The sequence below is a fragment of the Anguilla anguilla genome, chromosome 2 (assembly GCF_013347855.1).
Source record: "Anguilla anguilla isolate fAngAng1 chromosome 2, fAngAng1.pri, whole genome shotgun sequence".
NCBI classification, from domain to species: Eukaryota; Metazoa; Chordata; class Actinopteri; order Anguilliformes; family Anguillidae; genus Anguilla; species Anguilla anguilla.
In genome coordinates this window covers 41885346-41912021 of record NC_049202.1, presented here as the reverse complement: position 1 = coordinate 41912021, position 26676 = coordinate 41885346, and the positions used below count along the sequence as shown (strand labels likewise).

The 26676-nt window shown below is 42.6% G+C and overlaps 1 protein-coding gene across 8 annotated transcripts in view; it reads left to right on the top strand.

Moving 5' to 3' along the window:
* The window catches only part of LOC118220876 (SH3 and multiple ankyrin repeat domains protein 1-like), a 113039-nt gene extending 86937 nt beyond the window's left edge, over positions 1-26102 (top strand). For 4 of the 8 annotated variants that reach the window (XM_035405260.1, XM_035405256.1, XM_035405259.1 and 1 more), the window contains 13 exons: positions 5100-5182; positions 6755-6879; positions 9074-9209; positions 9911-9991; positions 15007-15015; positions 15172-15198; positions 15339-15395; positions 15508-15623; positions 16089-16212; positions 19976-23381; positions 23838-23843; positions 23979-24884; positions 25160-26102. In XM_035405260.1, coding sequence (XP_035261151.1) covers positions 5100-5182; positions 6755-6879; positions 9074-9209; positions 9911-9991; positions 15007-15015; positions 15172-15198; positions 15339-15395; positions 15508-15623; positions 16089-16212; positions 19976-23381; positions 23838-23843; positions 23979-24884; positions 25160-25244 — 5161 coding nt within the window. In that variant the 3' untranslated portion in view covers positions 25245-26102. The remainder of the gene's footprint in view (positions 1-5099; positions 5183-6754; positions 6880-9073; positions 9210-9910; positions 9992-15006; positions 15016-15171; positions 15199-15338; positions 15396-15507; positions 15624-16088; positions 16213-19975; positions 23382-23837; positions 23844-23978; positions 24885-25159) is intronic. The other 4 variants (XM_035405262.1, XM_035405257.1, XM_035405261.1 and 1 more) reach the window with 2 other exon arrangements.
* Positions 26103-26676: the final 574 nt, after the last annotated feature.

The following is a 26676-nucleotide window of genomic DNA, read 5'->3' as shown; positions in this document are numbered from 1 at the left end:
AGCATACAGCTCACATGCAGAGAGAGAGGGAGCGAGAGGGGGAAAGAGCGAGAGACCATAAGAACCGTGGCAGACACGGAAGGCAACAACGCAATAGAGAGAGTGAGAGACAGAGAGAGGGAGAGAGAGAATGAGAAAGCCGACAGAAGAGAACACTGACACACAGGGAGGCAAGCATTGACAGAGATGATGTGAGTGCTTATTTCTCTCTCCTCCTCCTGCTCCCTTGTTATTTGTCCCTTCCTCCCTCCCTCTCTCTCAGCCTGTCTGTGTCGATGCATTTCTCTCTGCCTTGTCCCTCTCTGTTCCTTCATTCATGCGTTCAGCTCTGTTTGTGGACAATGTGAGAGAGAAAAAGGGGAATGAGAGGAGGGGAATGTGATTAGGTATGTGCTTGTTTGCATGTGCATGTGTGTGGGCGTGGGTGTGTTTGTGTGTGTGCTTGCGAGCATCTGTGCATGTTTGTGTTTTCATGTTCATGTGAGCATGTGTGTGAGCATGTGTGCATTTCTGAGTTGAAAGAGAGAGGGAATGAGTTAATGCGAAAGGAGGCAGGCATGATTAAGGGAAGGAGAGACAGGAATAGAGAGAAATGGTTTGTGGAGATATGAGGGAGCTGGAAAAGGGACACACAGGGATAACGGGAAACTTCAGAGTATGGGTGAGATAGAGGGATTAGCAGGAGTGGGGGAAAAGTGGGGAAGAGGCAAAGAGAACAGACCACAGAGAGAATAAGGATGATACAGAGTGATACGAGGCGATAGAGGAGAAACAAGTCAATACAGGGTGACAGGTAAAACAGGGTGACGGATGGACAAAGGAAGAGAGGTGGAAGGAGGGATTGACAAGGCAAAGCACCTGTGGACAGAATGGTCAGACTAAACAGATGAACAGATGAAGAAAGGATAGGAACACAGAACTGCATAGATATTGGGACTAATTTATTGTGAATGGTCTTAGCTTTTTTTAATTTTTTTTTATTTTTTTAAATGAAGATACCATTTATTAGTGATTTTTTTTTTTTTTGGTCGCACGGCCACATAATGTGAAATGAGAAATTAGTTCACAACTTCCTGTGGTTGTAAAGGCCTATAATATTGAATTTATGGTGTGGAACCCAATGATAATATAATGAATAATAATCTTTACATGTGCATTACTTTTAATCTTTTCATTGTATCTATCTGGGACCTACATATTCAGTGGCATTCAGCACTCCTTGTACGAGTTATGTTTTATGTGCCTATAGTTTCTTCATTGAAATTTCCACAACAGGAAGTTGATTAGCCATACTTCCCCTTACGTCTGCTGTGGACTGTTGTTTTAATCAATACACAATGTGCATTGTTCATTTCTGTTTCAGATTACACGTATATCTAACTTGAGATTAAATACATATTATTTCCACCATGAGGACAAAAATAATTATTTCAGAATGAAACACAGCGAAAATGTTTATTTGGGCATACTTTTCACATGCCAATGAGATGCCAGTTCCCAGGCAGATTTATTAATGTATGGTATGCCTGACCAAACACTTCCCCTGAGGTTTTATTTCCAAAGAAGGACCCAAGTGGCTACAATGCAACCACAAGTGAAAATAAATAACAGTCAACCATGATTATATTTGTCATATGTGCATATTAATGCATACGTGCATATGTTACTGTGGAATTTAAGAGTCAAATGGGAAACGATGTTTATAATTTTTGGGAGTTTTCATTTGTATGAATGGGAAAAGGCTCGAAGAAAGACAGAAAGGTTATTGTTTCCTGACCTATCCCACTGTGTGACTCATGTAGAGTGAAGGTGAGATGACAGGTGCAGTAGGATCTGATTGCCTGTATTATAGTAGAGTGCATTAACAATGGCAATTTTAGTGGTCCTTCAGACTAATATTTTCATGACCATATGTCATTTAATTGTCATGGCGATGTATGGTACTTGTGTTCAGTTACTGTGTGACAGTGTGCATGTACTTGAGTGTATGCGTGTATGTGCATTCGCAGGCTGCCATTGGCCAGTAGGCATGTACATATGTCAGCAGAAGGGATCAGACTGAGGGAATCAGCTGTTTGTATATGTGCAATCTGCCAACAATCCCACCCCCAGTCTCTCTTTCTCCTTATGTCTCTCCATCCCCCCTTTCCCCCTCCCAAAATTACCTCATTTTCTCGCTCCCTCTTTTATGTTAAACCACCTCTCTCCCCTCCCCCTCTTCCTCATACACTCCCTCCCTTTCTCTCTCACTCACTCTCTCTCTCCCTCTCCCTCTCTCTCTCCCTGTCGCAGTCACAGAACCATCTCTCTCGCTCTCTCGTTCTCTCTCTCTCCATCTTAAGTATGAAGGGTCTGGGAGAGCTGGGCCCTCGCTCTCTCTCTCTCTGTCTCTCTCTCCTCCTCTCCTCCCCTCTCGCGGCTCTCTCTGGCTGTTCTCTCGCTAGAAGACGAGGCGGAGGAGGAGGGGGGGGTAATGGCGATGGGGGGATGCGGAGAGGGGGATCTCTCTCTCCCTCTCTCCCTCTCTTCTTCCTGGCCGTCCTTAGGCCCCAGAAACAGGAGCGTTTGGTTCATTTACAGGTAGTGCCTCTTTTATTTCCCGGCTTCGGAGGGAGGGAGAGGGCGATGGGAGACGGAGAGAGGCAGTGCATGTGTGAAGACATGGATGGGTAGATGGATAGATAGAGGACAGCCGGATAGGCCGATGGGATGTATTGTGGTGTTTGTATACTTTATATGCGAGGGTGTGCATGTGTGTGTTTCTTAGTGTGGGTGTGTGTAATGAATGAGAGATTCTGAGCCCTCTGCGTGTGCATTGCTGTTTGTCTCTGTACCTCCCCTCCCATGTATTTATGAATCCCGGTGTCTCTCCCTCTGAATCTCTTCATTTCAAAATGTCAGCATGTAATTTATGCCTTCATTGAGCGTACTCGTTGGGGTGGATCTGAAATTTCTGATTATCAGTTTGGCAGAATATTAGCTGACAGTGTGTGTGTGTGTGTGTGTATTTGTGTATGTGTACGTATGTGTGCGTGTGTGTATGCGTGCGTGTGGATGAAGCTGCATACTTCTGTGAAGTGCCGTTGAAAGGGAGAGGGGTAGAGCAGAATGGAGAATATGTTCTTAAACGAGTTGCTATTGATGCTGTTGCTTTGCTTCATCTGCCCTAGCACAAAAAGAGAGAGAGAGAGAATGGCATGTGTGTGTATGCCTGTGTTTACAGTAGTGTGCACAAACAAGAAAGATGGTGCTGCCCTCATCTATGTACGCAGGCAGCAGAAATAGAGCACAAGAAAGATCACACTGTTGTAGTGTGAAATAGGAGTGCAAGGACACACACACACTGAGTGATAGGCTGATATAGTAAGAAACGGAGGTACAGTAAAAACTCTAAATGCCCTAAATAGTAAATACCCATTTACCAAGATGCGACTAAGTCTGTCATAGCTAGAGAGAGAAATCAGATTTCTACAGAACCAGCATGATCGATAATCTTATAGAAGGATTTGTGTTAGACAGGGATAAAAAAACAATAGAAAGAGGAGAATGCAAAATTATTTAATTGTTGATGCCATTTTTCTCTTTGTGCTGCGCTATATTTACAACCAAGTAGAAAGCCAGAGATGGTTCTGAGTTTCAAACAGTAAGAAAGCTAGAAAGAAGGAGAAAGAGGGAGTGAGTGAGAAGGACAGATGGTGAGAGGTGGTTCTTTGCCAGCATACAGTAGGATTATCTGTGAACATACAGTAAATTACAGTAGAAACAATGTCTGAACATTTCAGTCTGAAACTGACTGATTGCCACTCAAGCTGACACACATTGGCTGGCAAATGCACTGACTGACTAATTGACTGATTGATTGACACACTGACTTGCTAAGGGACAAGATGTTCAGGTGTTCGATTCTGTACACAGAAGAAGTCAAATAACAAACAATATTGCCAAAAGAAGAAGATGATTTGTAGAAGGACAAGGATACCAAATTTTTACATAGAACAGTGATACAATGGCGTTATAATGAGTGGCTTTACATTTTGTAATTTCATTTTTCCTCTCTTCCTCTCCCTCTTTCTCTGGTCTGTCTGCCTAACACTGCAGCTGACCCCAGAAATGTGGCCTCAACATCTGCAGAGTCAGAACTGCCATTTATGCGACAAGATCAACCCAGTTTCTTGGATTTCATGCCTCCGTATTTTAGAATAATCTGAACCCCCGGCTTTACATTGTGAACTAAGACACTTACTGAATACAAATATTCAGTGCAGGCCACTTGCTCCCCTTCACTCACCATACAAAACAAAGCAGGGTTGCTGTCGACCATGCTGGCAACACTGATCTGCATCATTTTGTGACACAAACCCCAATTGACCTCTGACACTGACTTTAAGGACTGGGCCACCAGTAAGTGTGAGATGCCATTGCCTCTCTGCTTCTGCACTCTTTCATTAAAAAAAAAAAATATTTACCACCTCTGTGTGGAGTGGAACAAAATGGACTGAAGCTGTGAAACCAAAATAGTAAATGCATTCATGTTTTTAAGAACCTGCTTACATTCAGAGGATAAGTGCAAAGTTTTCTTTTGACACCCTGTCTATCTGTTTCACTCTTCTTGTCCAAGTATTCCAAATGAGGTCATTAGCATGACAGCAGTTATTGAACATTGCCCATGCATTTTAGGACATACAAGCTCAACCTCCCCTCTCCTCCCTCCTTCAGAGAAAATTTGAATAATCTGACAGTGTAGTGATCCTTAGACCCTCACTCTCTTTTGCTCTTTCTCTTCCTGTCTTTCTGCTGCATTCCATTTTTACAGATCTGAGTTTTGGGAATTCATATGTATGGTGTAGTCTGTATATTGCTTTCTTGCAAAGCAACTGGTGAACAACTGTACTAGAAAGAAAAATGGTGTTTAATATGTTGATTTGTTGTGTTAGTATGCTTGTTTGGCAAACTAGTATGTTAATTTTTGCAAAATGGCGTATATACTGTGGAAAACAGATGTGCTTGACAGCTTTTAGTGTTTATGCTTAGGGATAATTTCAGCATAGATTTATTTAAAAGGCTTTTAAGAGTCAAAATTCTCTCATTCTTTCTCACAGTGACTACATTATTAAGGAGAAGACAGTGCTCCTGCAGAAGAAAGACAGTGAGGGTTTTGGCTTTGTGCTGAGGGGAGCTAAAGGTCAGCCCTCTCTTTCATATCTCCTCTGTTACTCAGTATCATCTCATTCTCTGACCCCTCTCCTGTTTCTCATTATAATCTCTCGTACTCACACTTCCTGTTTCTCTGCTTCATCCGGTGCTCTGGCGCCTCTCCTCTTCCTCATTATAATCTCTCATGCTCACATTTCCTGATTCTTATTATAATCTCTCACACTCACACCTGCTGTTTCTCTGCATCATCTCATGCTCTGCCATCTCTCCTGTTTCTCATTATAATCTCTCATGCTCACATTTCCTGTTTCTCATTATAATCTCTCACACTCACACCTCCTGTTTCTCATTATAATCTCTCACACTCACACCTCCTGTTTATCTGCATCATCCCGTGCTCTGGCAACTCTCCTGTTTCTCATTATAATCTCTCACACTCACACCTCCTGTTTCTCATTATAATCTCTCACACTCACACCTCCTGTTTATCTGCATCATCCCGTGCTCTGGCAACTCTCCTGTTTCTCATTATAATCTCTCACACTCACACCTCCTGTTTCTCTGCATCATCTCATGCTCTGCCATCTCTCCTGTTTCTCATTATAATCTCTCACACTCACACCTCCTGTTTCTCATTATAATCTCTCACACTCACACCTCCTGTTTCTCATTATAATCTCTCACACTCACACCTCCTGTTTCTCTGCATCATCTCATGCTCTGGTGTCTCCTGTTTCTCATTATATTCTCTCACACTCACACCTCCTGTTTCTTTGCATCATCACATGATACCTCTCCTGTTTTTCAGTATGGTCTCCCACACGCATACCTCCTGCTTCCCAGTCACATGTTCTGCTCTCTTACTGCTCCTGTTTCCCCATACCATACCTCACCCACACTCCTGTTTCTCCATACCAACCCTCTCGCTCACATTCCTGTTTCTCAAGACTGTCACTTTCTCAGTCTTGTCCTGTTTCTCTGAACGACGTCAAACTCTGACATCTTGTTCAAACTTACACACTTGCTCACTTGTCACTCATCACCACTTATACCATGGTCTGGGTGAATACTCTATTCTGATTGGCTGGGAGGTGTGCGTTAAGACCATTTAACGCACAAGTAGTTCAGGTCAAGTTTAATTACCGTTCCAAATTCATACTTGGTCTGGCCAGCTAACCAACCTATGTAACCGTAGCAACATGCTGAAACCAAAGCAGGCCGAGTAAACAACTTTGCAAGTAGTTAGTGCCAGCAAAATATTAACAATCCCTCCTTAGATTTTAATCTTCAGCGAATGACCATGGTTAAAGCAGAATAATCCACTCTATTGTGCATTAAAGGGTTTGAAGGCTTCACGCCGGGCGGTTCTTCACCTCTGCGTTATGCAATTAAATCCATTAATGCACACCTAGTTGTGGATTATTCCTAAATGATCACCTCCTCTTCTTCATTTTCTTTTCTGGGTGTTTTTGATGGAATATGATTTAATGTTGTTTATCATAAACATGTATATTCAATATTATGCCTCATAGGTTTCCTTCATGTCCCTTTCTTTCCAAATTAATTATTTTTGCCTCCGTCTTTCTCTCTCTCTCTCCAGCTCAGACTCCTATAGAGGAGTTTACTCCCACCCCAGCTTTCCCTGCTCTGCAGTATCTAGAATCAGTGGACGAAGGTGGCGTGGCCTGGAGAGCTGGTCTGCGAATGGGAGACTTCCTTATTGAGGTGTGTGCAGCTTCATATAGTAGGATTTTTATATTTATTAATAGACTGTACACCTTGGTAGTACATAAACAGTATATATAGTAGAGCATCCGACATACAAATGCATTGGGAATGTGAAACCTTTACACTTTTGAAACTGTAGACATGAAAATACAGCAATTGAAAGAATTTGCATCCTTACTCGTTGGAATTGGCAGGCTTTTTTAAATAACAGCTCTCGTTTTGTAGCTATAATCCTAATTATACAGTGAGCTCCATAATGTTTTGAACAAAGACATATTCCTCCATTTTTAATCAAATAATTAGCATGTGGTTACAGTGCATATTTTCAAAGTTTTATACACTTTGGTTTCACCATATAGAAATTACAGCACATTTCAGGGCACCATAATGTTTGGGGCACATTCATGTTTTGGTAAATGAAAGTAGTTATGTTTAGTATTTAATTGCATATCCTTTGTGTGAAATGACTGCTTGAGGTCTATGACTTATAGACAGGCGTTGAGTATCTTCTCTGGTGATGCTCTGCCAGGCCTGTACTGCAGCCATATTCAGCTCCTGTTTGTTTCTGTGGCTAGTTGCCTTAAGTCTTCTCTTCAGCGTATGAAACGCATGATCAATTGGTTTCTGATCAGGCAAATGACCTAACCAGTCCAACAAATCTCCTTTGTTGCTTTAGCAGTATGTTTGGGATCGTTGTCTTGCTATAGGTTGTCCAATGGGTTTGGAGGCATTTGCCTGAAAGCAGATTGTAGCCTGTAGCAGATTAGATGCTTTTGTTCACATCAGAATTCATTTTGCTGCTGCTACCACTGGTTACATCATCAATGAACAGAAGTGAGTGAGTACCTGTATCAGCCATACATGCTCAAACTATAACACCCCACCACCACCATGTTTCACAGGGTGGCTGCTTTGGATATTGGGCAGTTGCTTTTGGCCTTCACTTTGCTCTTGCCATCACTCTGATACAAGTGAATCTTGGTTTCATCAGTCCACAAAACCTTTTTTCAGAACTCTGCAGGCTCTTTTTCTGTAGGTACTTCCTAGCAAACTGTAATCTAGCCATCCTGGTTTTGCAGCTAACTAGTGGCTTGCATCTTGCAGTGTAGTGTCTGTACAGTAGTTCTGTTCGTGAAGTCTTCAGTGGACAGTATTCACTGACACATCCACACCTGCCTCCTGAAGAGTATCTCTGATCTCTCTGACAGGTGTTTGAAGGTGTTTCATTATAGTAAGAATTTTTCAGTCATCAACTATAGAGGTCTTCCTTAGCTTACCAGGTCTTTTATTACTGAGGTCACCAGTGCTTATTTTTGTTCTTAATGATGTTCCAAAGAGTTGATTTTGGTAAACCGAATGTTTGGCCTATGACTGTTTTTCTTTTTTTCTCAGCCTCATAATGGCTTCCTTGACTTTCATTGGCATAACTCTGGCCCTTATGTTGACATATGCCAATAACAAACACCAAAATCGATCAAACGCCTAGAATCAAGACAAGATAATGAAAGCTCTCTTATAACTGCACTATGGAGGTAATTTAACACTGACGAATCAAAAACACCTGTGAAGCCATTTGTTTCAAAAATTATGGTGCCTTGAAATGGGGGAACTGTATAAAAGTACTGTAAAAGTACTACATGGTGAAACAAAAATGTATAAAAATAACCTTCTGCACACAATTGTTTGATTACAAATCTAAAATTATGGAGTACAGAGCCAAAAAAAAAAAAAAAAAACTTGATTGTGGAGCTCACTGCAAGTCACCACTAATCAAACTTGCAGTAACTAGTAACAAGGGTGTTTTTCGAACAATCATTGATTTTTTTACGGCTTTTTTAGAGTTTTATTATTGCATTTTTTCTCAAATTTCTTCCCCATATTTACTAACTTAGGCATAGTGCATAGTACATGCTTTCTTGTCTGATTTTGATTTTCAATGGCATGCAGCCATATTTTCACTAATTGCTTAGGTTTTTATATCAGTGAGTAGTGATAGTAAGAAGCTTGTTGCCTGTACATTGGTGTATTGTGGTATCTCTGCCTTCCATGGAACTCATTTACTGTTTTCATCTCCAGTCACTGTGTCATCTCTTTAATTCTATTGTTATTCTTGGACAGCAATTTATGGTCTTGTCCAGTCCATAAATGCATATATAACCCATCTGTTCCTCTCACTGCCTCTGTGTTGCAGGTGAATGGCCAGAATGTGGTGAAGGTGGGGCACAGACAGGTAGTCAACATGATCAGGCAAGGTGGCAACAGCCTCATGGTGAAGGTTGTCATGGTAACCCGTAACCCAGAGATGGAGGAGGCATCCAGGAAGAAAAGTAAGATGTTACTTTTTAGGAAACAGTAACCACAAGAAAAATAAGCAACAAAAGATTGATTCTTCTCTTTGATAATTTTTATTCCCCTTTCTCTTATTTTTGTCTCAGTTTGGAGACCATTTTTAGCTCCTTTTCTCTTATTTTGGTCTTCGTTTTGGTCTAAATTTGTAGTCTTATTTTTCTATCATCCAATTCTGCAACTTCTGTGAATTTGAGAGGCACAGAGTTTAACACAGACCGTTGGCATTACTGTTCATAATGAGGCAGGGGAAAATGCCTCCAACTGAGACCATCATTTGGGACTACAGTCAACACTGACTTGGTTAGGATGTGATTGCAAGTGGCTGTACTGACCAATAAAGCCCTTTCATATTCCTGGTGAAGTTAATATTTTGTGAGAATTCCTTTGGATCGGACAGTTAAGCCTCAGATATTGCTCTTGTCTGCTTCCAACTGCGAACATGCATGGCAAGATTGATCAGTCCAAAAACAGATGATTAATGCCTTCTGAGCTTTGAGAATGTGGAGTTGGTAATGGACCCACAATATCACTATCAAAGTAGCTAACTTGTTTCTTTACAGCAAAAAAATTAAGGGCACTTACTAAATTATAATTCAAGAATAAATGTGAAGAACAACTCGTACATCTATTAAAGTGTGGTTGAATTACACTGTGGTTCTTCTTTCCTATTCCTTGGCAGTACCCCAGCAGAGTAAGAGGCTGACTCCCCCTGCCATCTCAATGCGATCCAAATCTATGACCTCAGAGCTGGAGGAAATGGGTAAGATATGGAGAGGGGAATAGTGAGAGTGGAGGCACAAGTAAAGACAGACCAACTGGGAGAGGAATGAAAACAGAAAAAAGTGGATGTAAAGTGTGAGTCGATGCCAGGTCAATAGGAATAGTTCAATGAGAGCATGGAAGGGGAAGGGTCAGAGTGTTAATAACAGGAGTGGGGTCTGAAGCGGGATGAGACATTTTGAAGGACATAAAAACTGAGAGGAAGTAGGAAGAAAGGGGCTGAGGAAACGGCACTGAAGCAGATACACTACATGACCAAGAGTATCTGGACACCCCTTGGTATGAGGCTGTTTTTATGGTTTGGGCTCGGCCCCTCAGTTCCAGTGAAGGAAAATATTAATGCAACAACATTTTAGATGATTCTGTGCTTCCACCTTTGTGGCACCAGTTTGGGGAAGACCCTTTCCTGTTTCAGCATGACAATGCCCCCGGGCATGCAGCGAGGTCCTTGTAGAAATGGTTTTGCCGAGATCGGTGTGGAAGAACCTGACTGGTCTGCACAGAGGCCTGACCTCAACCCCATTCAACACCTTTAGGATGAATTGGAACGCCAACTGCAAGCCAGGCCTAATCGGCTAATCAGTGCCTGACCTTGCTAATGCTCTTCTGGCTGAACAGAAGCAAATCCCTGCAGCAATGCTCCAACATCTAGTATAAAGTGCCTTCCCCGAAGGGTGGAGGATGTTATAGTTGCAAAGGGAGGACAAACTCCACAGCAATTTTGGATGAGATGTTGGATGTCAGGTGTCCACATACTGTTGGCCATGTAGTGTATGTTCACAGGTTGTAGCTACATTTCCATTCAAATTTTGCAGCATATACAGTACATCTCAGAGCTTTAAAACTGTTGATTTTACTTACATGCAAGACACCCAAAAAGTCTGGTGTCAAGTGATTTGAATAAGCCCGTGTGTTGTGGTCATTGATCATCTGCACTTGAGAATGGTTGATGTTTTGAGTGTGTGGTATAAGCTTTCATTTTCTTTAGTGCCCAATCGAGTAGTTATTTCACATTTTCCAAGAGTTCAAAGGTTTTTATAAAGTTAACTATTTCTTTATGCACTTATTGCTAATGTCAGTCCAACAAGTAACACAAAATTAGGAATGGCCATTCAAAAATATGCAGAAATTACTATTAATGGAACTATAATTAAAAACTATATAGCTTATTAAAATCTTGGCACCACTTGCATGTTAGAAAGGGTGAACAGTAAGAGGAACCATCTCAGGGATTATGAACCAACAAGAAATTCAAAGTGAATGTGGGAGATCTCAATGCATTTCACTGTTCTTTCAGAGGTTCCACACTGTCACTTCCAGCACTCCCACTACAGGTAACCCCAAAATTACAACCCCCTTCCCTTCCTCACTGCCTCCCAATCCACACCCCTTAAATCTTACACCATAAACCCAAAAACGCCTTGTTACTAAAACTGATAGACCGTGTGTTGCCCTGGTAACACAGTAGGCAGCAGTCAGTACTCTGGGAGAAGGACGTGGGCCATGTTTGGCACTGCCACTCTTGAGCATGCCCAGAAGGGTGCACAGTTATGAAAATCAAACCAATAACTTTAGATATATAAAAGGCCAGTAAGCAGTGGGTGCACTGAATGTGTCTGTATCTCTGTGTGCTGTATGTATTGTTTTTTACAGTCATGGATAACTCATCTTATACAGGCCAGAACTGAACACTAGTTTGTACTCCTTATCAGCTTATCCTTCTTCTTGGTTTCCCTTTATTGAAATTAATGAGTGCCATTATATGTTTTTATGATCCCATAGAACACACACACACACACATACACATACAGTATATACACACATACAGCTCTGTACTTCACAATTTTTGATTTGTAATAAAACATTTCACATGTGGTTAGAGTGAAGTTTCTCATATTTTATTAAAGGATATTTTTTATACATTATGGTTTCACTATGTAGAAATTGCAGCACTTTTACATATATATATATATATATATATATATATATATATATATATATATATATATATATATAGCACACCCCCCCCATTTCAGGGCATCATAATATTTCTGATTAATGGCTTCACAGGTGTTTTTGATTAGTCAGGTGTGTTCAATTGCTTCCCTAGTGCAGGTGTAAGAGAGCTTTTAGTATCTAATCTTGATTCTAGGCTTTTGATTGCCTCTTGAGTCTGTTATTGGTGTTTGTCAACAGAGGACCAGAGTTATGCCAGTGAATGTCAAGAAAGCCATTACTGCAAAATAAGACAAACAGTCAGAGACATAGGCTTATCAAAATCATCTTTGGAACATAGGGAGAAAGACAGCACTGATGACCTCAGTAATCGCAAATGGCTTGCTTGGCTAAGGAAGCCCTCTGCAGTTGAAGACTGAAGAATTCTCACCATGAAGAACAACCCCCCATCACCTGCCTAACAGATCAGAAACACTTTTCAGGAGGCAGGCATGGATGTGTCAGTGACTACTGTCCAAAGAAGACATCACACATAAAACTAGAGGCTTTACTAATAATGCAAACCACTAGTTAGCGGCAAAAACAGGATGGTCAGGTTACAGTTAAGAATTCTGAAGTTTCTTGATTTCACAATTAGCCTAGATGACGCTTCATCCTTCAGCAAGACATTGGGTCTCATTCACAAAACCTTGCTTAAATTGTTCTTACTTTTGTTCTTAATACAAGTTCTTATGAACAAGCAATTTGAAATTTATGAAACATGCACATGTGTCCTTGTCGATTTGCATAAGGAAGCACCCTAACAGTCCAATAAAAGGCATACCACCTGCAGGATAGTGTGCAAACATTGGCCATTCATCGCTGTCTGCAAACGTAGCTGCATCTCATATGCATGGTCCCTAAAGATGCGCTCCCTCCCCAAGGTACAATTAACCAAGTAATCCAAAAGCAACTAATATGGCTGCACATTTATGGGTCTTAATAGATCATTATCAATAATCACTTTAATCAATAAAATAAATAAATTACAAGCATTCCCAACAAGGTTATTATTGTAAAATATGTGTGTGTAATGTGTGTGAGGGGAAAAAATGGGGAAATATTGTGAACTGAAGTAAAAACGAGAGTTCTAAAAAAAAAAAAACTAAACTCAAACTACCAAACCTGCTCTTAAAATTAGATAAAGCTAAACTGAAATTGAAGTTTAGGGTTAGTTAATGTAGTTAAAATCAATAGCGTATTTCTTATATTAATTTAATTCTATTTATAAACACTTGTCATTAACATGAAGTCTGTAACTACTTAAAATTACTTTGCATGAATAATAAAGTATTCAAAATAGAAACAGCTTCTGAATATGCCTTTCTGCATGTTTCCAAACACACATAGGTTTTGATCTTACTAAAGAACAAAATTCATATAAGAAGATTATGAATGCCGAAATGTTTGTGGAAACATTCGTAAGCACATTTAATGATCAGATTTGATCGTATGCATGTTTTGCGAATGAGGCCCAATGATCCCAAACATACTACTAATGCAACAAAGGAGTTTTTCAAAGCCAAAAACAGGAAAGTTCTTGATTGGTGAAGTAATTCAGCCAATCTGAATCCAACTGAATGTATGTTTCAAATGTTGGAAAGAAAACTTAAGGCAACTTCCCCCCTGAAACAAGCAGGAGCTGACGATGGCTGCAGTACAGGACTGGCACAGCACCACCAGAGAAAATACTCAGCACCTGGAGATGTCTATGGGTCACAGACTTCAATGAGTCATTGCTTGCAAAGGATATGCGACAAAGTACTAAACATTAGTTTACAAGCTGTAACATTAATATGTCCCAAACATTATGGTGACCTGAAATGGGGGCAATTATAAAAAAATGTTATCTAATTGCAACATGGTGCAACCAAAAATACTCTTAAATAAAAGCTGATTATGTACAATTTAACCACGTGAATTGTTTCATTGCAAATCTAAAATTATAAAGTCAGTATAAAGCCAGATCAAGAAAAAAATGTGTCCTTGTCCCAAACAGTATAGAGCTCACTGTAGATAGACAGATTCTAATGCAAGTATTCATAAAAATTTGCTTTATTGAGTAATGCTGTTTTTCACAAAGACATTGGTGTCAAAACCATTGCCATTGTTAAAGATTTGTTTTTTTAAATAAAATCGAAGTTAATTCTGAAATAAAATACTACGAGGAACTGTATTTTGGCTTCCCATGACTTCCTGAGTGGTGAGATGTGTAGTTTGAAAAGCCAACAGAAAAATAACAATGTTGTCTTTAAGATCCAGATTAATGCTGGTCTTAATTATTGGTTATTAACTGAAATTGAGGATTAGAGGATTAGTATACCATTCTAATCAATAAAGGTAAAACATTTAGGAAAATTTATATTTCCACATGACTTTCAAAGTTATTAACTTTACAGTTCAGAAACTTATATTCATGATTTGTTCATATCTCAGGGGTTCTAGTGTATGGGATATCTGCAGCTTCATGACAACTTTATCCTGTGAGATCTCATATCTACTGTATATTGTAGAACCCATAATATCTGTCCTGTTTTCCCTTCCCTTTCTTTTCAAAGTACTACTCAATAACAACCTCTGACACAAAGCATGCCACCTCTGTGTATACTTGTTATATTCAACCCTAATATAGTAAAGTTACTGCAGTGTCATGTAGTACCTGTGACATTATTTCCTTATTGCAGTGCCCCCCCACACCACACACACGCACACACACACACACACACACACACACACACACACAATCTTTCCCACTGATCGCCTACATTTCAGGTAATACCAACACAGAAAGAAAACCTGCATATGTAGTGTGTTAGTGTGAATTACACCACCCGACTCCCATTCATCTCTGTCTCTGTCATACTGCAGCTGTGGTTCCAGGTGCGTGTGATACCTCAGTGAAAACTTTAGTGTCCCATAATCTACCTGATCAGCAGACTCTTCTAACTCATTTAATATCTCATTGTTTCTCTCTGTTCCCACGGGGTGGACACCGTACAGTGGAGAAAGGTGAGACTGTGCATGTAACTGTGCATGATCCCATTTTCAGATTTTTTGTGTAAATTATGGGTTTCATTTTAGAAACTATTGTCATAAATTGAATCATATGATTACTGTAATATATTAAATGTACAGCTAAAAGAATATTCTGTTCACGTGTTTTAGCTGCGTCCCCATGGAAGAAGAAAGCAGGTGAAGTCCCGTTCCTCTATTTTATTTTTAAGTGTGCCAATTAAGATCCTTCATGTACTTTTTGTACTCAGAGTAAAGTTTTTGAACAGACTGTCATTGTCAGTGTTTTCAAGAGTGTACTATTTACTCTTTTCTTTCAGAGTACGAGTCTTCGCAAGTTTCAGAGAAGAAGAGGACAGTTTATCAGATGGCACTGAGTAAGACGTCTTATCCACTATCTTCCCAGGACATGTGGCTCCTTGTAGGCCCTGGCTGTTCATTTGTTTACTGTAATGTGGACTTGGCAACCTCTTCCTCTCTGTCTCTCAGATAAACTTGATGAGATTTTGGCAGCTGCTCAGCAGACAATCAGCACCACTGAAGGGCAAGGGTCACGGCCACATGGAGGAAAGAGGGATCGGACCAGGGGTTTGTTCTCCAGCGAGGTATGGCTCTATGTGTTCTCTTGAGGTTTTCATTTTGACTTTAATTTGAGTTTACTAATTCAAATGGTTGTCCAGGTAATTCATGTCACTCCATTCTGTGACTAATGATACAACCAAGTAAGCTCACTAACTAGTAGCTTTGGCAGAAAGTTGAATACACTAACATTGACCAAAAATGTGAAGAACTTAAATAAGCAGCAGTCTGTGTTGAAAAGAGATTTGGACCACAGGATGAACCAGACATGTTGCCAAAGTGGGAACTAAACTCAGGACTAACTTGACAGTATTTATGGCCAATGTTGGAGCATTCTCTTTGACCCTTTGGGTAGCAAACAAGCAAACATAACATTAGGCCACTGATAAAAATCAAATAAACTAAAACTGGGCCAAATGGAAAATGTTTACTGTGATGTGTCAGCTTCTCCTCCGTTTTCTTCAATAAACCTTTTTCTATTTCTTCTGCAGACCACTTATGACCAATCAGGAATGGGCATGATGTCATCTGGGACAGGGTTTGGTTATGATCGTCCTCAGTTTGTATCAGGCCATGTCTCCCAGCACGGTATGATGCTACGACAGAAATCAATCGGTGAGGCTGTCTCTGTCTGTCTCTCTGTAGTTTAATGGGCCTACATTTAGAGCTCTGTACTATGTGTCTGTAGCGTATCACGTCTTAACCATGCTGAGTCTGTACCATAGCATACTGTGTTTGTGCTAAATGTCTATACTGTACAGCACTATATGTTATAGATCTGTACTGCACTTATCTGTCTATCTGTTTGTCTGTCTGACTGGCAGCTACACAGACAATGGAGGACACTCAAGAAGAATAAGGGACAGACAAGCTAAACTTTGTTGATACATACAGGCACATAAAACATATGGCTGGCCTAAAGACGTATTTTTTTAAATCCACCAAAATTTCTACAAACCATAGAATGGACAGACAGACACACCCTTGCAAAAAACAAGCTTGATATTCACTGAACTACTGATTATATAATGTAAAATATGATATTACTGCTTGTCACTGAGGCTTTATACTCCTTATTTGTAAAAGTATTATAAGTACATAGATTTGCTCTTGATAAACGTTTGGGGATACAAAAGGTTATCTCCTGGTACATCCAGCTAAAGCACTAGTGCTTGGTGCAGCGATGAAATGGAAGTATCCAACTGTAGCCTGCATTATTGCAGGAATGGTTTTTAATTGGGAGGGTCATCTGGTTGATCAGGTGAATACAATCTTCCATTGCTGACTGTGCAAGAGGTACAGTGCTCTGCCACAATGGCTGTGTAGCTGTAGTGTGAGAAGAAGCAATGGCTGCCATCATGTAGATGTTAATCTTCTCTCCTGAATTTCTCGAGGGTATATTAGTGAATGATGAAGGTGTGTTTGGGAATTCAAAAGAGGTAGAAAAATTGGGGGGGAAAAAGGTGAAAAAGAAATTTTAAAATACCTTTATCACATCTGATTAACTGAACTGAACTGAACACATTTGGTCAGACTGTCCCTACCTCTCCAGTGAATACCCTGACCATTGTATAACATGACTTAAGAAGTACAAGAGGAATTTGTCTTTATTCAGAGTCAAAGTCTATAGGCTACACTGTATATTAATTAAGGGGCAGGTAATTAAGTTTTTCCATGGTAGAACTTCTAATATTTTGTATTCACAATCTTACAAAAATATAAATTCATACCTACATGTCACAGTCTGTATGTTTATTATAAAACAAAACAGTAATATAAACTAAAAGAAGTACAAAATTACATTTTTACATGTAGTTGGGTGTCACGTTGTACCAGAATTACAGTGTTCCTTTTACAGTTGAATGATCAGAGAAGCTAAGAATTGCAAAGGTTATCACATTGCTCCGTTCCTTTGGGAAGTGGTAGAAGACTGAATTGCACATGTACAAACCAGAAATGGCTACGGTAGCCACTTTGTACCTTAAGTTGACTGTGTTACTTTTATCAAGTGTTACATTTGTGCCGACTCTTCCCTATATTTTGCCAGGCTTTCGATAATTTCTTATCACCATAAAAAAAATGCTCTTAAGACTTTCTCTTGAGTGGAACATCCATTCTCTTGCAACATAAAGCATTCTCCTTCAGAGAACTTGCCCCTAGATACCACTTCTCACTTAGAGCTAAAACAGCCATACAAATCTGAACCAAATTGAGATGTGGTCAGAGGAGTACTTGCAAGTTAGACAGATGTCTTGGTGTGTGACTGCAACTAGTGACATTACAGTTGTATTACTAGCTAGCTAACATTAGCAGACTCACACCACTACAGGTGAAGCTACAGACAAGGTTTTTTATTTCACATCTATTTCACTGAATCTAGCATTCAGAATTAGATAGCTAGATTACATTATCATGATTATCATGGTCATCAGCATCATAGTTGCACCTGTCCATGCAGTACTGAAAGCTACCTATATATCTAACTAGATGTCTCGCTACACATTGGAAAACTGTGGGAATGTACCGTGGATAAACTAGCAACAGTACCTTCAGAAAGCTTTCATCCCCCATTGATAATTTCTCAAAGGAATTTATTTTCCTCAGAATTATAGTAAAAATAAAAACCTGGAAATGTCTTCATGATAAGTATTCACCCCCTTTATATTAACCTAAATTGCACCATTGTGTATTCCATCTCGAGAGATCACACTAAATATGTTAACAAGGCCCTCTTATTTTCATTTGGAATATATGTGTTTTCAATTGCTTGATTGCTGAATAAAATTAATGTCACTGGCTTTTGAGGTCTCACAACTGAAAGAGCAGATGAGATCAATCATGCTGTGATAAATACCAAGGAACTGCCCAAGGAACTTTTTGAAGTGAAGTTGTTGGGAGGCAAAAATCTAGAGATTATAACTAGCTTGGCAAAGCTTTGCACCATTAAGTCCATTGTAACCAAATATAAAAATATATAAGTGGATGAAAAAAGCAGTTATCAGAGAAGTGACCACTGACTATCATCGATAGAACCTGTGGACTTTATTCAGCGCCCCTTACCCCTCTGATGGATGCCGCCTTTGGTGAATGCCTTTGTCAACTATGCCTAGGGCAGGCGCTTATGCTATGGGTTTGCTTTTCAGCAGGAGCAACTGGGAAGCTTGTTGCCATCAAGGGGACAATGGATGGATCCAAATTGGGCAAATCCTTGAGGAGAACTTATTTATGTCCACTTGACATCTGTTCCAACAGGACAATGACCCAAAGCACATGACAAAGCTTTGAATGAATGGCTTAAAAAAAAAAAAAACCAAGAAAGTCCATATCTTGGAATGGCCCAGCCCAAACCCAGACTTAAATCCTATTGAAAAACTGCGGTATGTCCTTAAAATTTCTGTCCACCAACACGCTCTGTCTGTCTTGACAGAGTTGGAGAAAATTTGCATGGAGAAACTTCATAATGTAAATGTGCAAAGTTCATAAAGGCATGCCCAAGAAGACTTAAAGCTGTAATTGCTGCCAACGTCCTTTCTATAAATTATTGACTCTCGGGGTGAATACCTTTGTAAATGAGAAATGATATTTTCATATTTAAAACCAGTTGAATAAAAATTGTTACATTGTAAATATGTTAAATTAGTGTTGATGAAGGGGAAAATGCATTATACCTACAAACCAGTGTAATGGGACAATGAAAAAGTTCAAGGTGGCTGAATACTTTCTGAAGGCAGTGTATATTTTGAAGATAGTTGGTATCTGCCTAGCTATTTGGCTAACCTCTTGTGACTTACATTTTTTACTATGACACTGATTCTGAATGTGCATTATGTTTTGTAGCCTAAAAGTTAGCTGTCTAGCTAATGATTACCATCAATACATCATTGCATATACACCACCACCACCAGTTTGATCCAGAAGCTTGGATATGTTGTTAGTGTCAGCTGTGAATTCAAAAGCTGTGATGTGGCTTTCTTCACTGTGCTGCTGTTATAATTGACTTCTCAGGTGCTTGTGCAGGCACTGTCAGCCCACAGCCTCAGATATAGAATGCATGTGAGCTCAAACACAATAGTTTACAATTTCAATAAACTGCTGTGGAATTGCTGTAACTCTTGTTAACAAGCTAGACCACTTTGACAACTCACAGACTGACTAGCTTCTGTTGCATTATTTGGTTACTTTGAGCAGGGAGTCCCTTATGCCATGTCACTGGATAAAACATTTTTTTAAAACATTATGGCCTCTTTTTCTTTGTATGTTTGCCCTTGCAACCAGGAAGTCCTGCATCACTTAAATATATAACCTAAATACTGCTCTTGTGAAAATGTTCATGCACAATGTGTCAATTCTTATTATGACCTGCTGTGACCTGCTCCAGGTGTGACAGAGGAAGAGAAGCAGTACCTTCATCCACCGGCTATGAAGTTTTCACGAAGCCTGTCAGTCCCTGGCCCAGATGACATCCCTCCTCCCCCAACAACGGCCCCACCGGAACCTCCCTTATCTGCTGGCCCACACTCAGGCTGGAGAGGAAAGCAGTCTCAACAGCCTCCAGGGTCTGCACCTCAGATCTCCCCTCAGTCTGCCCACTACCAGCTGTACCCACAAGCGGTGCACTTCTCACACACAGGCAGAGACAGAGGGGGGGCAGGTGGGGGTATGGACCACCCACATCCTTTTCATTCCCAACAAAGCAGGGCTGCATCTCGGAAAGGAGCTGGCTACATGGGGGACCCCTCAGGAGCTGGAGGTGGAGGAGGGAGGGCGGTTGGCTTGAGGAGGGGTTACAGTAATGCTGTTCCCCCCTCTGCTGCAGCTGCTCTGTCCCAACAGCAAATGTCTGCCTCTCAGCAACAGATTTCCCGAGTGGACAGGAGCAACATTGGGGCTGTAGGGGGTGGGGGAGTGCCCAAAGGGGGAGGCAGAAGAGGAAAAGGTCCCCTGGTAAAGCAGTCGAAAGTTGAGGATGGAACCCGGCAGAGTCATGCTCTGGGAAAGGCCTTACCAGAGAAGAGCTCCATTCCCATTCCCACCATAATAGTGAAGGCCCCCTCCACCAGCAGCAGTGGCCGCAGCAGCCAGGGCAGCAGTGTGGAGGCAGAGCCAATTACAGACACTGACTCCAAACCCCCTCCTGGTGCTCCTGCAGGTCCTCCGACCTCTACACCCTCTTCTATAGCTTCACCTCTGCCTCTCTCCTCTCCTCTTCCCCCTTCCTCAGTCCCCCCTTCTCTTCCTTCTCTGTGCAACCAGGAAAATCTGGACTTTACCAGTCAATTTGGGGCAGCTATTGTGGGGGCAGCTCGCCGAGACAGGGAGCGATTCCGTGAAGCAAGAAGGAAGAGTGCATCCTTTTTTCTTTCAGCAGAAGAGGAACTTGAGGGAGGGGTAGGAGGGAGGACCCAAGGCTCACAACAGCATGGTACTGAAATTGAAGTCCCCGCCCCTCGTCTGCGACCCTCCAAATCTATAGATGAGGGTATGTTTTCTGGGGATACTTTTATTCACCACACACGCAGTATGCCTCCTGCATTTGGTCTACCTGAATACTCCTCCCCAGCCCCTGGGGGTGACTATCAGCCCAAATCAGTACCAGGTGACTTCTATGGGGCAGGGAAACAGCCAGCCACAACCTTCATCCACCCGCTCACAGGAAAAGTACTTGACCCTTCGTCCCCACTGGGTCTGGCTCTAGCAGCAAGAGAAAGAGCTCTGAAAGATGATGGGAGAATTCGACGGGAGAGCCATTTTGGACGCCAGCTCTCCAGTGTGGGCGTCTTCCCATCCACTGTCTCTGTGGCCCCAGCCCCCCTCCTGCCTCACATATCCCCCACTTCTGCCACCTCACCCTCCCAGTCCTCCAGCTCCTCTTACCTTGTTACTTCCTCCTCCCTAGCAGCTACCACCTCGACTATGGGCCGTCCACCTTCCCCAAGGATATTGCGTGGGGGATGGGGAGAGGATGGAGCAGAAAAAGAAAAGGAAAGTGGACCCAGAGAGGGGTTGAGAGTACGATTTTCAGAAGACAAAACTGTCCACACGCATCACTTTCAGTCTGAGCAGTGCCCAACAAGCTACAGAGAGAGAGAAAGAGAGAGAGAAAGGGAAGGGTATGGCAGGAAACAGGAGCAGCAGCCTACCACACAGCCCCCCTATCCATCTACCCAACAGGCTCCACCTCGGCGGCCCTCTTTCTTACGGATGGAAAGTGACGCTAATGCCTACGTCTTGTCCCTCACACCTCCATCCCCTCCACCTGTAGCCCCAGACCGCACACAAGGGGGTGGAACGGGAGAGAGTGGGACCTCAGGGCTCATGGTATTACCCCCTCCTGCACCCTCTGTGGATGCAGATGATGATTTTGTCTTTGTTGATCCGCTGCCTCCACCCCTTCAGTTCGCAAACAGCTTTGATCGTGGACTGGGAGGAATACCGGGGTACAACCAACAGGGGGGGATAATGCACTCCTCTCAGAAACCCCCACCACCACCACCTCCCCCTCCCCCTCCCCCACCACCTACCCAAAAAGAACCTTTCATAGGAAATCTCCCCCCACACACTCCACTACCTTCTCCACAGGCTGGAGACTCCACTGCTTCAAGTCTCACCTCCTATGACAGTGAAGTGGCTAACCTCACCCAATCTGCACTCTCCCCTTCTCCATCATCCCCCCACCCGTTACTGCCACCTTCACCCTCTACTCTTCAACCCACTACTTCTGAGTCATCTGCACCTCCTTCCATCTCTCCACCTCCCCCATCCTCTGGAAACCTGCACAGACCATTCCCCCTGTCCCACTCTCACCACCTAATCAACAGCACACATGCCCCAGGACGCTCCTCCCCCACCCCTCCCCCTCTCACTGCAGTAAATCCCACAATGTGCCCAACATACCGTAGTCCTTCCCCTAGTGCTAACTCCAACTCAGACAGAGGCTCTGTTTCTGTTCCCGTGACTGTGTCTCATGCAACCACCACCGCCACTACTGCCCTAACCACTACTACTGCCACCACCTCACTCTCAGAGCTTGCTGTTAGCACCACCACCAGTGGTGGAGGCAGAAGAGCAGACCATCCCCCACCCCCCACCAAAAGTGGAGAGTCCCAAGAGACAGTGGTAGACTCTGGGATTGAGGAGTTGGACAGTCGCAGCAGCAGTGACCATCATTTGGACAACATCCTTGGAATTGGGGGAGCTAGAGGAGATAGAGTAGTGGGTGTAGAGGGGGAGAGAGCGAGTGACCTCCTGGATTCCTACATGACTTGTCTGGATGGGCAAACATTTGAAATGCACAATGCCAAATCAGCGAGCTCTACCTACCCGAAACTGCAGCGCTACAGGGACAGCGGGAGTGCAGTGTCAGAACTGCGCAGACACACCAGCACTGCACCCGCCTCCTTTCGCTCCCAGAAACGGAGAGATGAGGAGGCAGTGGAAGCTGAGGCAGAGAGGGCAGGGAGAGATGAGGGGGATGAAATGGGGGAGGGACAGGATAGTTACAGTGAAATGCAAAATTTGGATCGGCCTTCATCCATCTACTTTGAGCGGCCCCACACCCCGGAGCTCAAGCCTCAGTGGGGTGAGGGGGGTATGGGTGTGGTGGGTGAAGGGGTGGAGGAAGGAGGGAGCCAGGGAAGGGGGATGTTTTTGGAAGGACGGAAGCTGCCATCCCCTCTCTCCAGCATGAAGGCTAGTATCATCAGTGAGCTGAGTTCCAAGCTGCAACAGATGGGGAACAAAAGCATGGAGGGTTGGGGAGGTCAGAGGTCACTGAGCAGACACAGGTAAGGCTGTGTTGGGCTATACTGGCTTGCACCACGATGTGCTGTGCTCCTTTGTGCCCAAGCTATTTATCTATTGTTTTCACTGTGTGTACATGTATGCACACTACGCAATGTGTGTTTGTGTGTGATAGAGGGAGAGTGTCTTGTACATTTCTGTAATATACTTGGAACTTGTGCTGCATGTCTGTAAAGTTAAGTTTGTGCTACTTTACTCATTTGTGAGCCACTATTCTGTAACTGCAGGTGTGTCTCGGTCCAGTTACATGTTTCTATACAATATGTGACTTTGTATTAGACATATATATAAAAGGTTGTCAGGATGCCAGTACATTCCTACTTAGGTTCTTCTTGTATGGATAATGATGCCTAATAGTCTGCATGTGTCTTTGTTTAAAACTCTTCCTCTCTTTTTGTGTTCCTGTCTGTTGGTGTCTCCGTCTGTGTATATCTTGCAAGGCACAGGTAACTAATACACTGTCTGACCCTCTTTCTCTGTCACTCATTATTTTTGTCTCAGTCTTTGTCTGTTTTAGTCTCTGTTAATGTGTTGCTGATGTATTTTGGTGCTAACTTCTTTCCCTTCCCCTTCTCTTTCAGGTTTTCAGAAGACTCCTCTACTTCTGCTCTAAGCCCTCCCACAGCCCGCTCCCCCTCCCCATTACCTACATCCCCCTGTCAGCCTCACCAGCCAGCCCTGTCCCCCACCCCTTCCCTTTCCTCTCAGCCTCCACTCTATCCCAGTTGGACTCGTTCTCCTTCCCCTCAGCCTTCCATAGCTCCCTCCCAACCACAGCAAGCTCACCCCCCACTCTCACCATCCTACTCCCCCTACCCTACTTCACCTAAACACCGGGCTTCTTACCGCAACAAAGCCTTCGATTTCCAGTTTATCCCAAGCCGGGAGTCCCGCAGGTCTGATTCCCACCACATACAGCGGCGCCGTGCTCCCAGTCCCCTGATATCCCCTTCTGAAAGGCCCAAGCTTGCTCCACCTCGTCCCTCTTCCCTCCCCATCCTGCCCACAGCCCCTCTATATGGTAGCCCCTATGAGCTTCGAGGTTCCATCACCCCACCTTCCCCAGCCAACCCCCTTGGAGACCCCTATTTCACCCATTCCCCTCCGCTCTTTGCCCCATCTGGAGCCCCTCCACCAAACTCCTTGGTGGGTTCTCGCTCCCTCTCCCCCACCCACTTCCTCTCAGGCACTTCCTCCCCCCCACTGCACCCCTTACCCCCTCCTGCCTGTCTTAGTTACCCCCACCTGTCATCCCCTCCCTCCTCCAAACCTTTTGCTTCAAAGCCCCTCCCATACTGGACCAAGTATGATGTGGCAGACTGGCTGGGCTACCTGAATTTGGGAGAGCACAGGGAGAGATTCCTGGACAATGAGATTGATGGCACACATCTCCCCTCCCTTACCAAGGAGGACTATCTGGACTTGGGTGTGACCCGTGTGGGCCACCGCATGAACATCGAGCGGGCACTGAAGAGACTCTTGGACAGGTGAGAGCAAAGGTGAAGGAGAAAGGTTGAGAGAGGGAGGGGTTTGGAAGACAGTGCTGAAGAGATAAACTAGACGAACAGGGAAACAGACATGTTTCCTGGACATTCATTATGACCTGCCACATGACTTTCCATAGTCTCTATTTATGACACCATATGACCCAAAAATATCTCACTTCTCCCACCTTTCCCTCACTCCTCTCTCTGTCATCTCATTTCAATCATTTACTTTATCTTTTTTTTTGCTTGATTTGTCCCTCCTTTTTCCTTCATAGGCTTTCTTCTCCCTTTCCTGTCTCTGCTCTTTCTCCTCGAGAGGGACAGACTGAGAGAAGGAGGGATGAGGGAACACGAAGCTGAGAGGAGAGAGAGAGGGAGAGAGTGAGAGGATGAGGTGAAAAGAGAGAGAGAGAGCAAGGGAGAACACAGCTGCCTCTAGTCATGCTGGATTCTAAGTCTGATGGAAACAAGACTTCAGTGATGATGAGAATATTAATAACAAGAGAAGAAAGGAAGAAGGGATGGGAAAATGGAAGAGAAGCAGACACGCCCGGGCAGGTCCACTGCCAACTAAAACAGACACACATGCGCAGACACATAGATGTTTATACAGAAACAAGTACGCAAACAAAAGCACACACCCACAAACACACATGTATGCCCACATATTTACATCACTACCAGACACATTATACACGTTTGTCAGTGACAAAACAAAAACCAAACAAAACAGTAAAAACTGGTTGAAACCTGGGACTTTTCTTCACCATTTTTTAAAAGATAATGAGAGCATAAGTGAGCAAAAGCAACCCGGAGAGAGTTACATCTAATGGCCCACAGACCATCATTTCTTGCACTCTCCTCTGTATTTCTGAGCCTTTTACAACTACACTAAGAGTTTCAGTATAGTGTAACATGCATTTGAGCAGTGCGTAAAGAAAGGCTTCCCCTCAGCAACATACATGTGTCTGTTCTGTGGGTACAGAGGCATGTAGGAGAGAAGTTCATGTATTTACCTCACTATTAGACTTGATGGGCGCTGTTCTGTAAGTGCACTGAATGCACATTGTGTACTATGCTATACTATAGCATCTATACAGACTGGGCTCTGCAAAGCCTGTAGCAAAAAAGTGCCCACACCAACAATGATGGTATCACACACACACACACACACACACACACACGCATGTACACACACACACACACACACACACACACACACACACACACAAATACATGCACATGCCTCTTTGAGTTGTATCAACAAGGCTACACACCTTAAAACATAAAATATATTTAAGAACTTTATTGAAATAAGACATTACAATTAAATATTTTGAGAAACGTTATACAGGATACAAACAACTGCATTTTAAAGAAAGACTTCCAAAGCATTGGACCGATTCCAACATTGACAACAGCCATCAATGAGAATCATATATTTCTGAACTGGTTGAAGAGAGAAAAACATGAAGAGGAGATGGGGGAAGGGGAGAGAAAAACTTGGATCTCTCCTACCCAATTCCCCCACACATCTCAAACAGTATTTCAAGAAGGATACAAGAAATGAATAAATTAATACACAAATGGACGGATGAGTGAATCTACGCTTACATCTGTTTTGAAGATATTGTTCAAAATCTTTTTTATTTTAATGGGTCAAGAGTTCTGCTATTATAGAAAATTATTATCATTAATGTTATTATCATCATCATTACGGTTATATTTTTATTGTGAGCAACAGTTCCCCTGCTGTGCCTATGAGGGTGTTCTTATAGATTGTTATATTCCT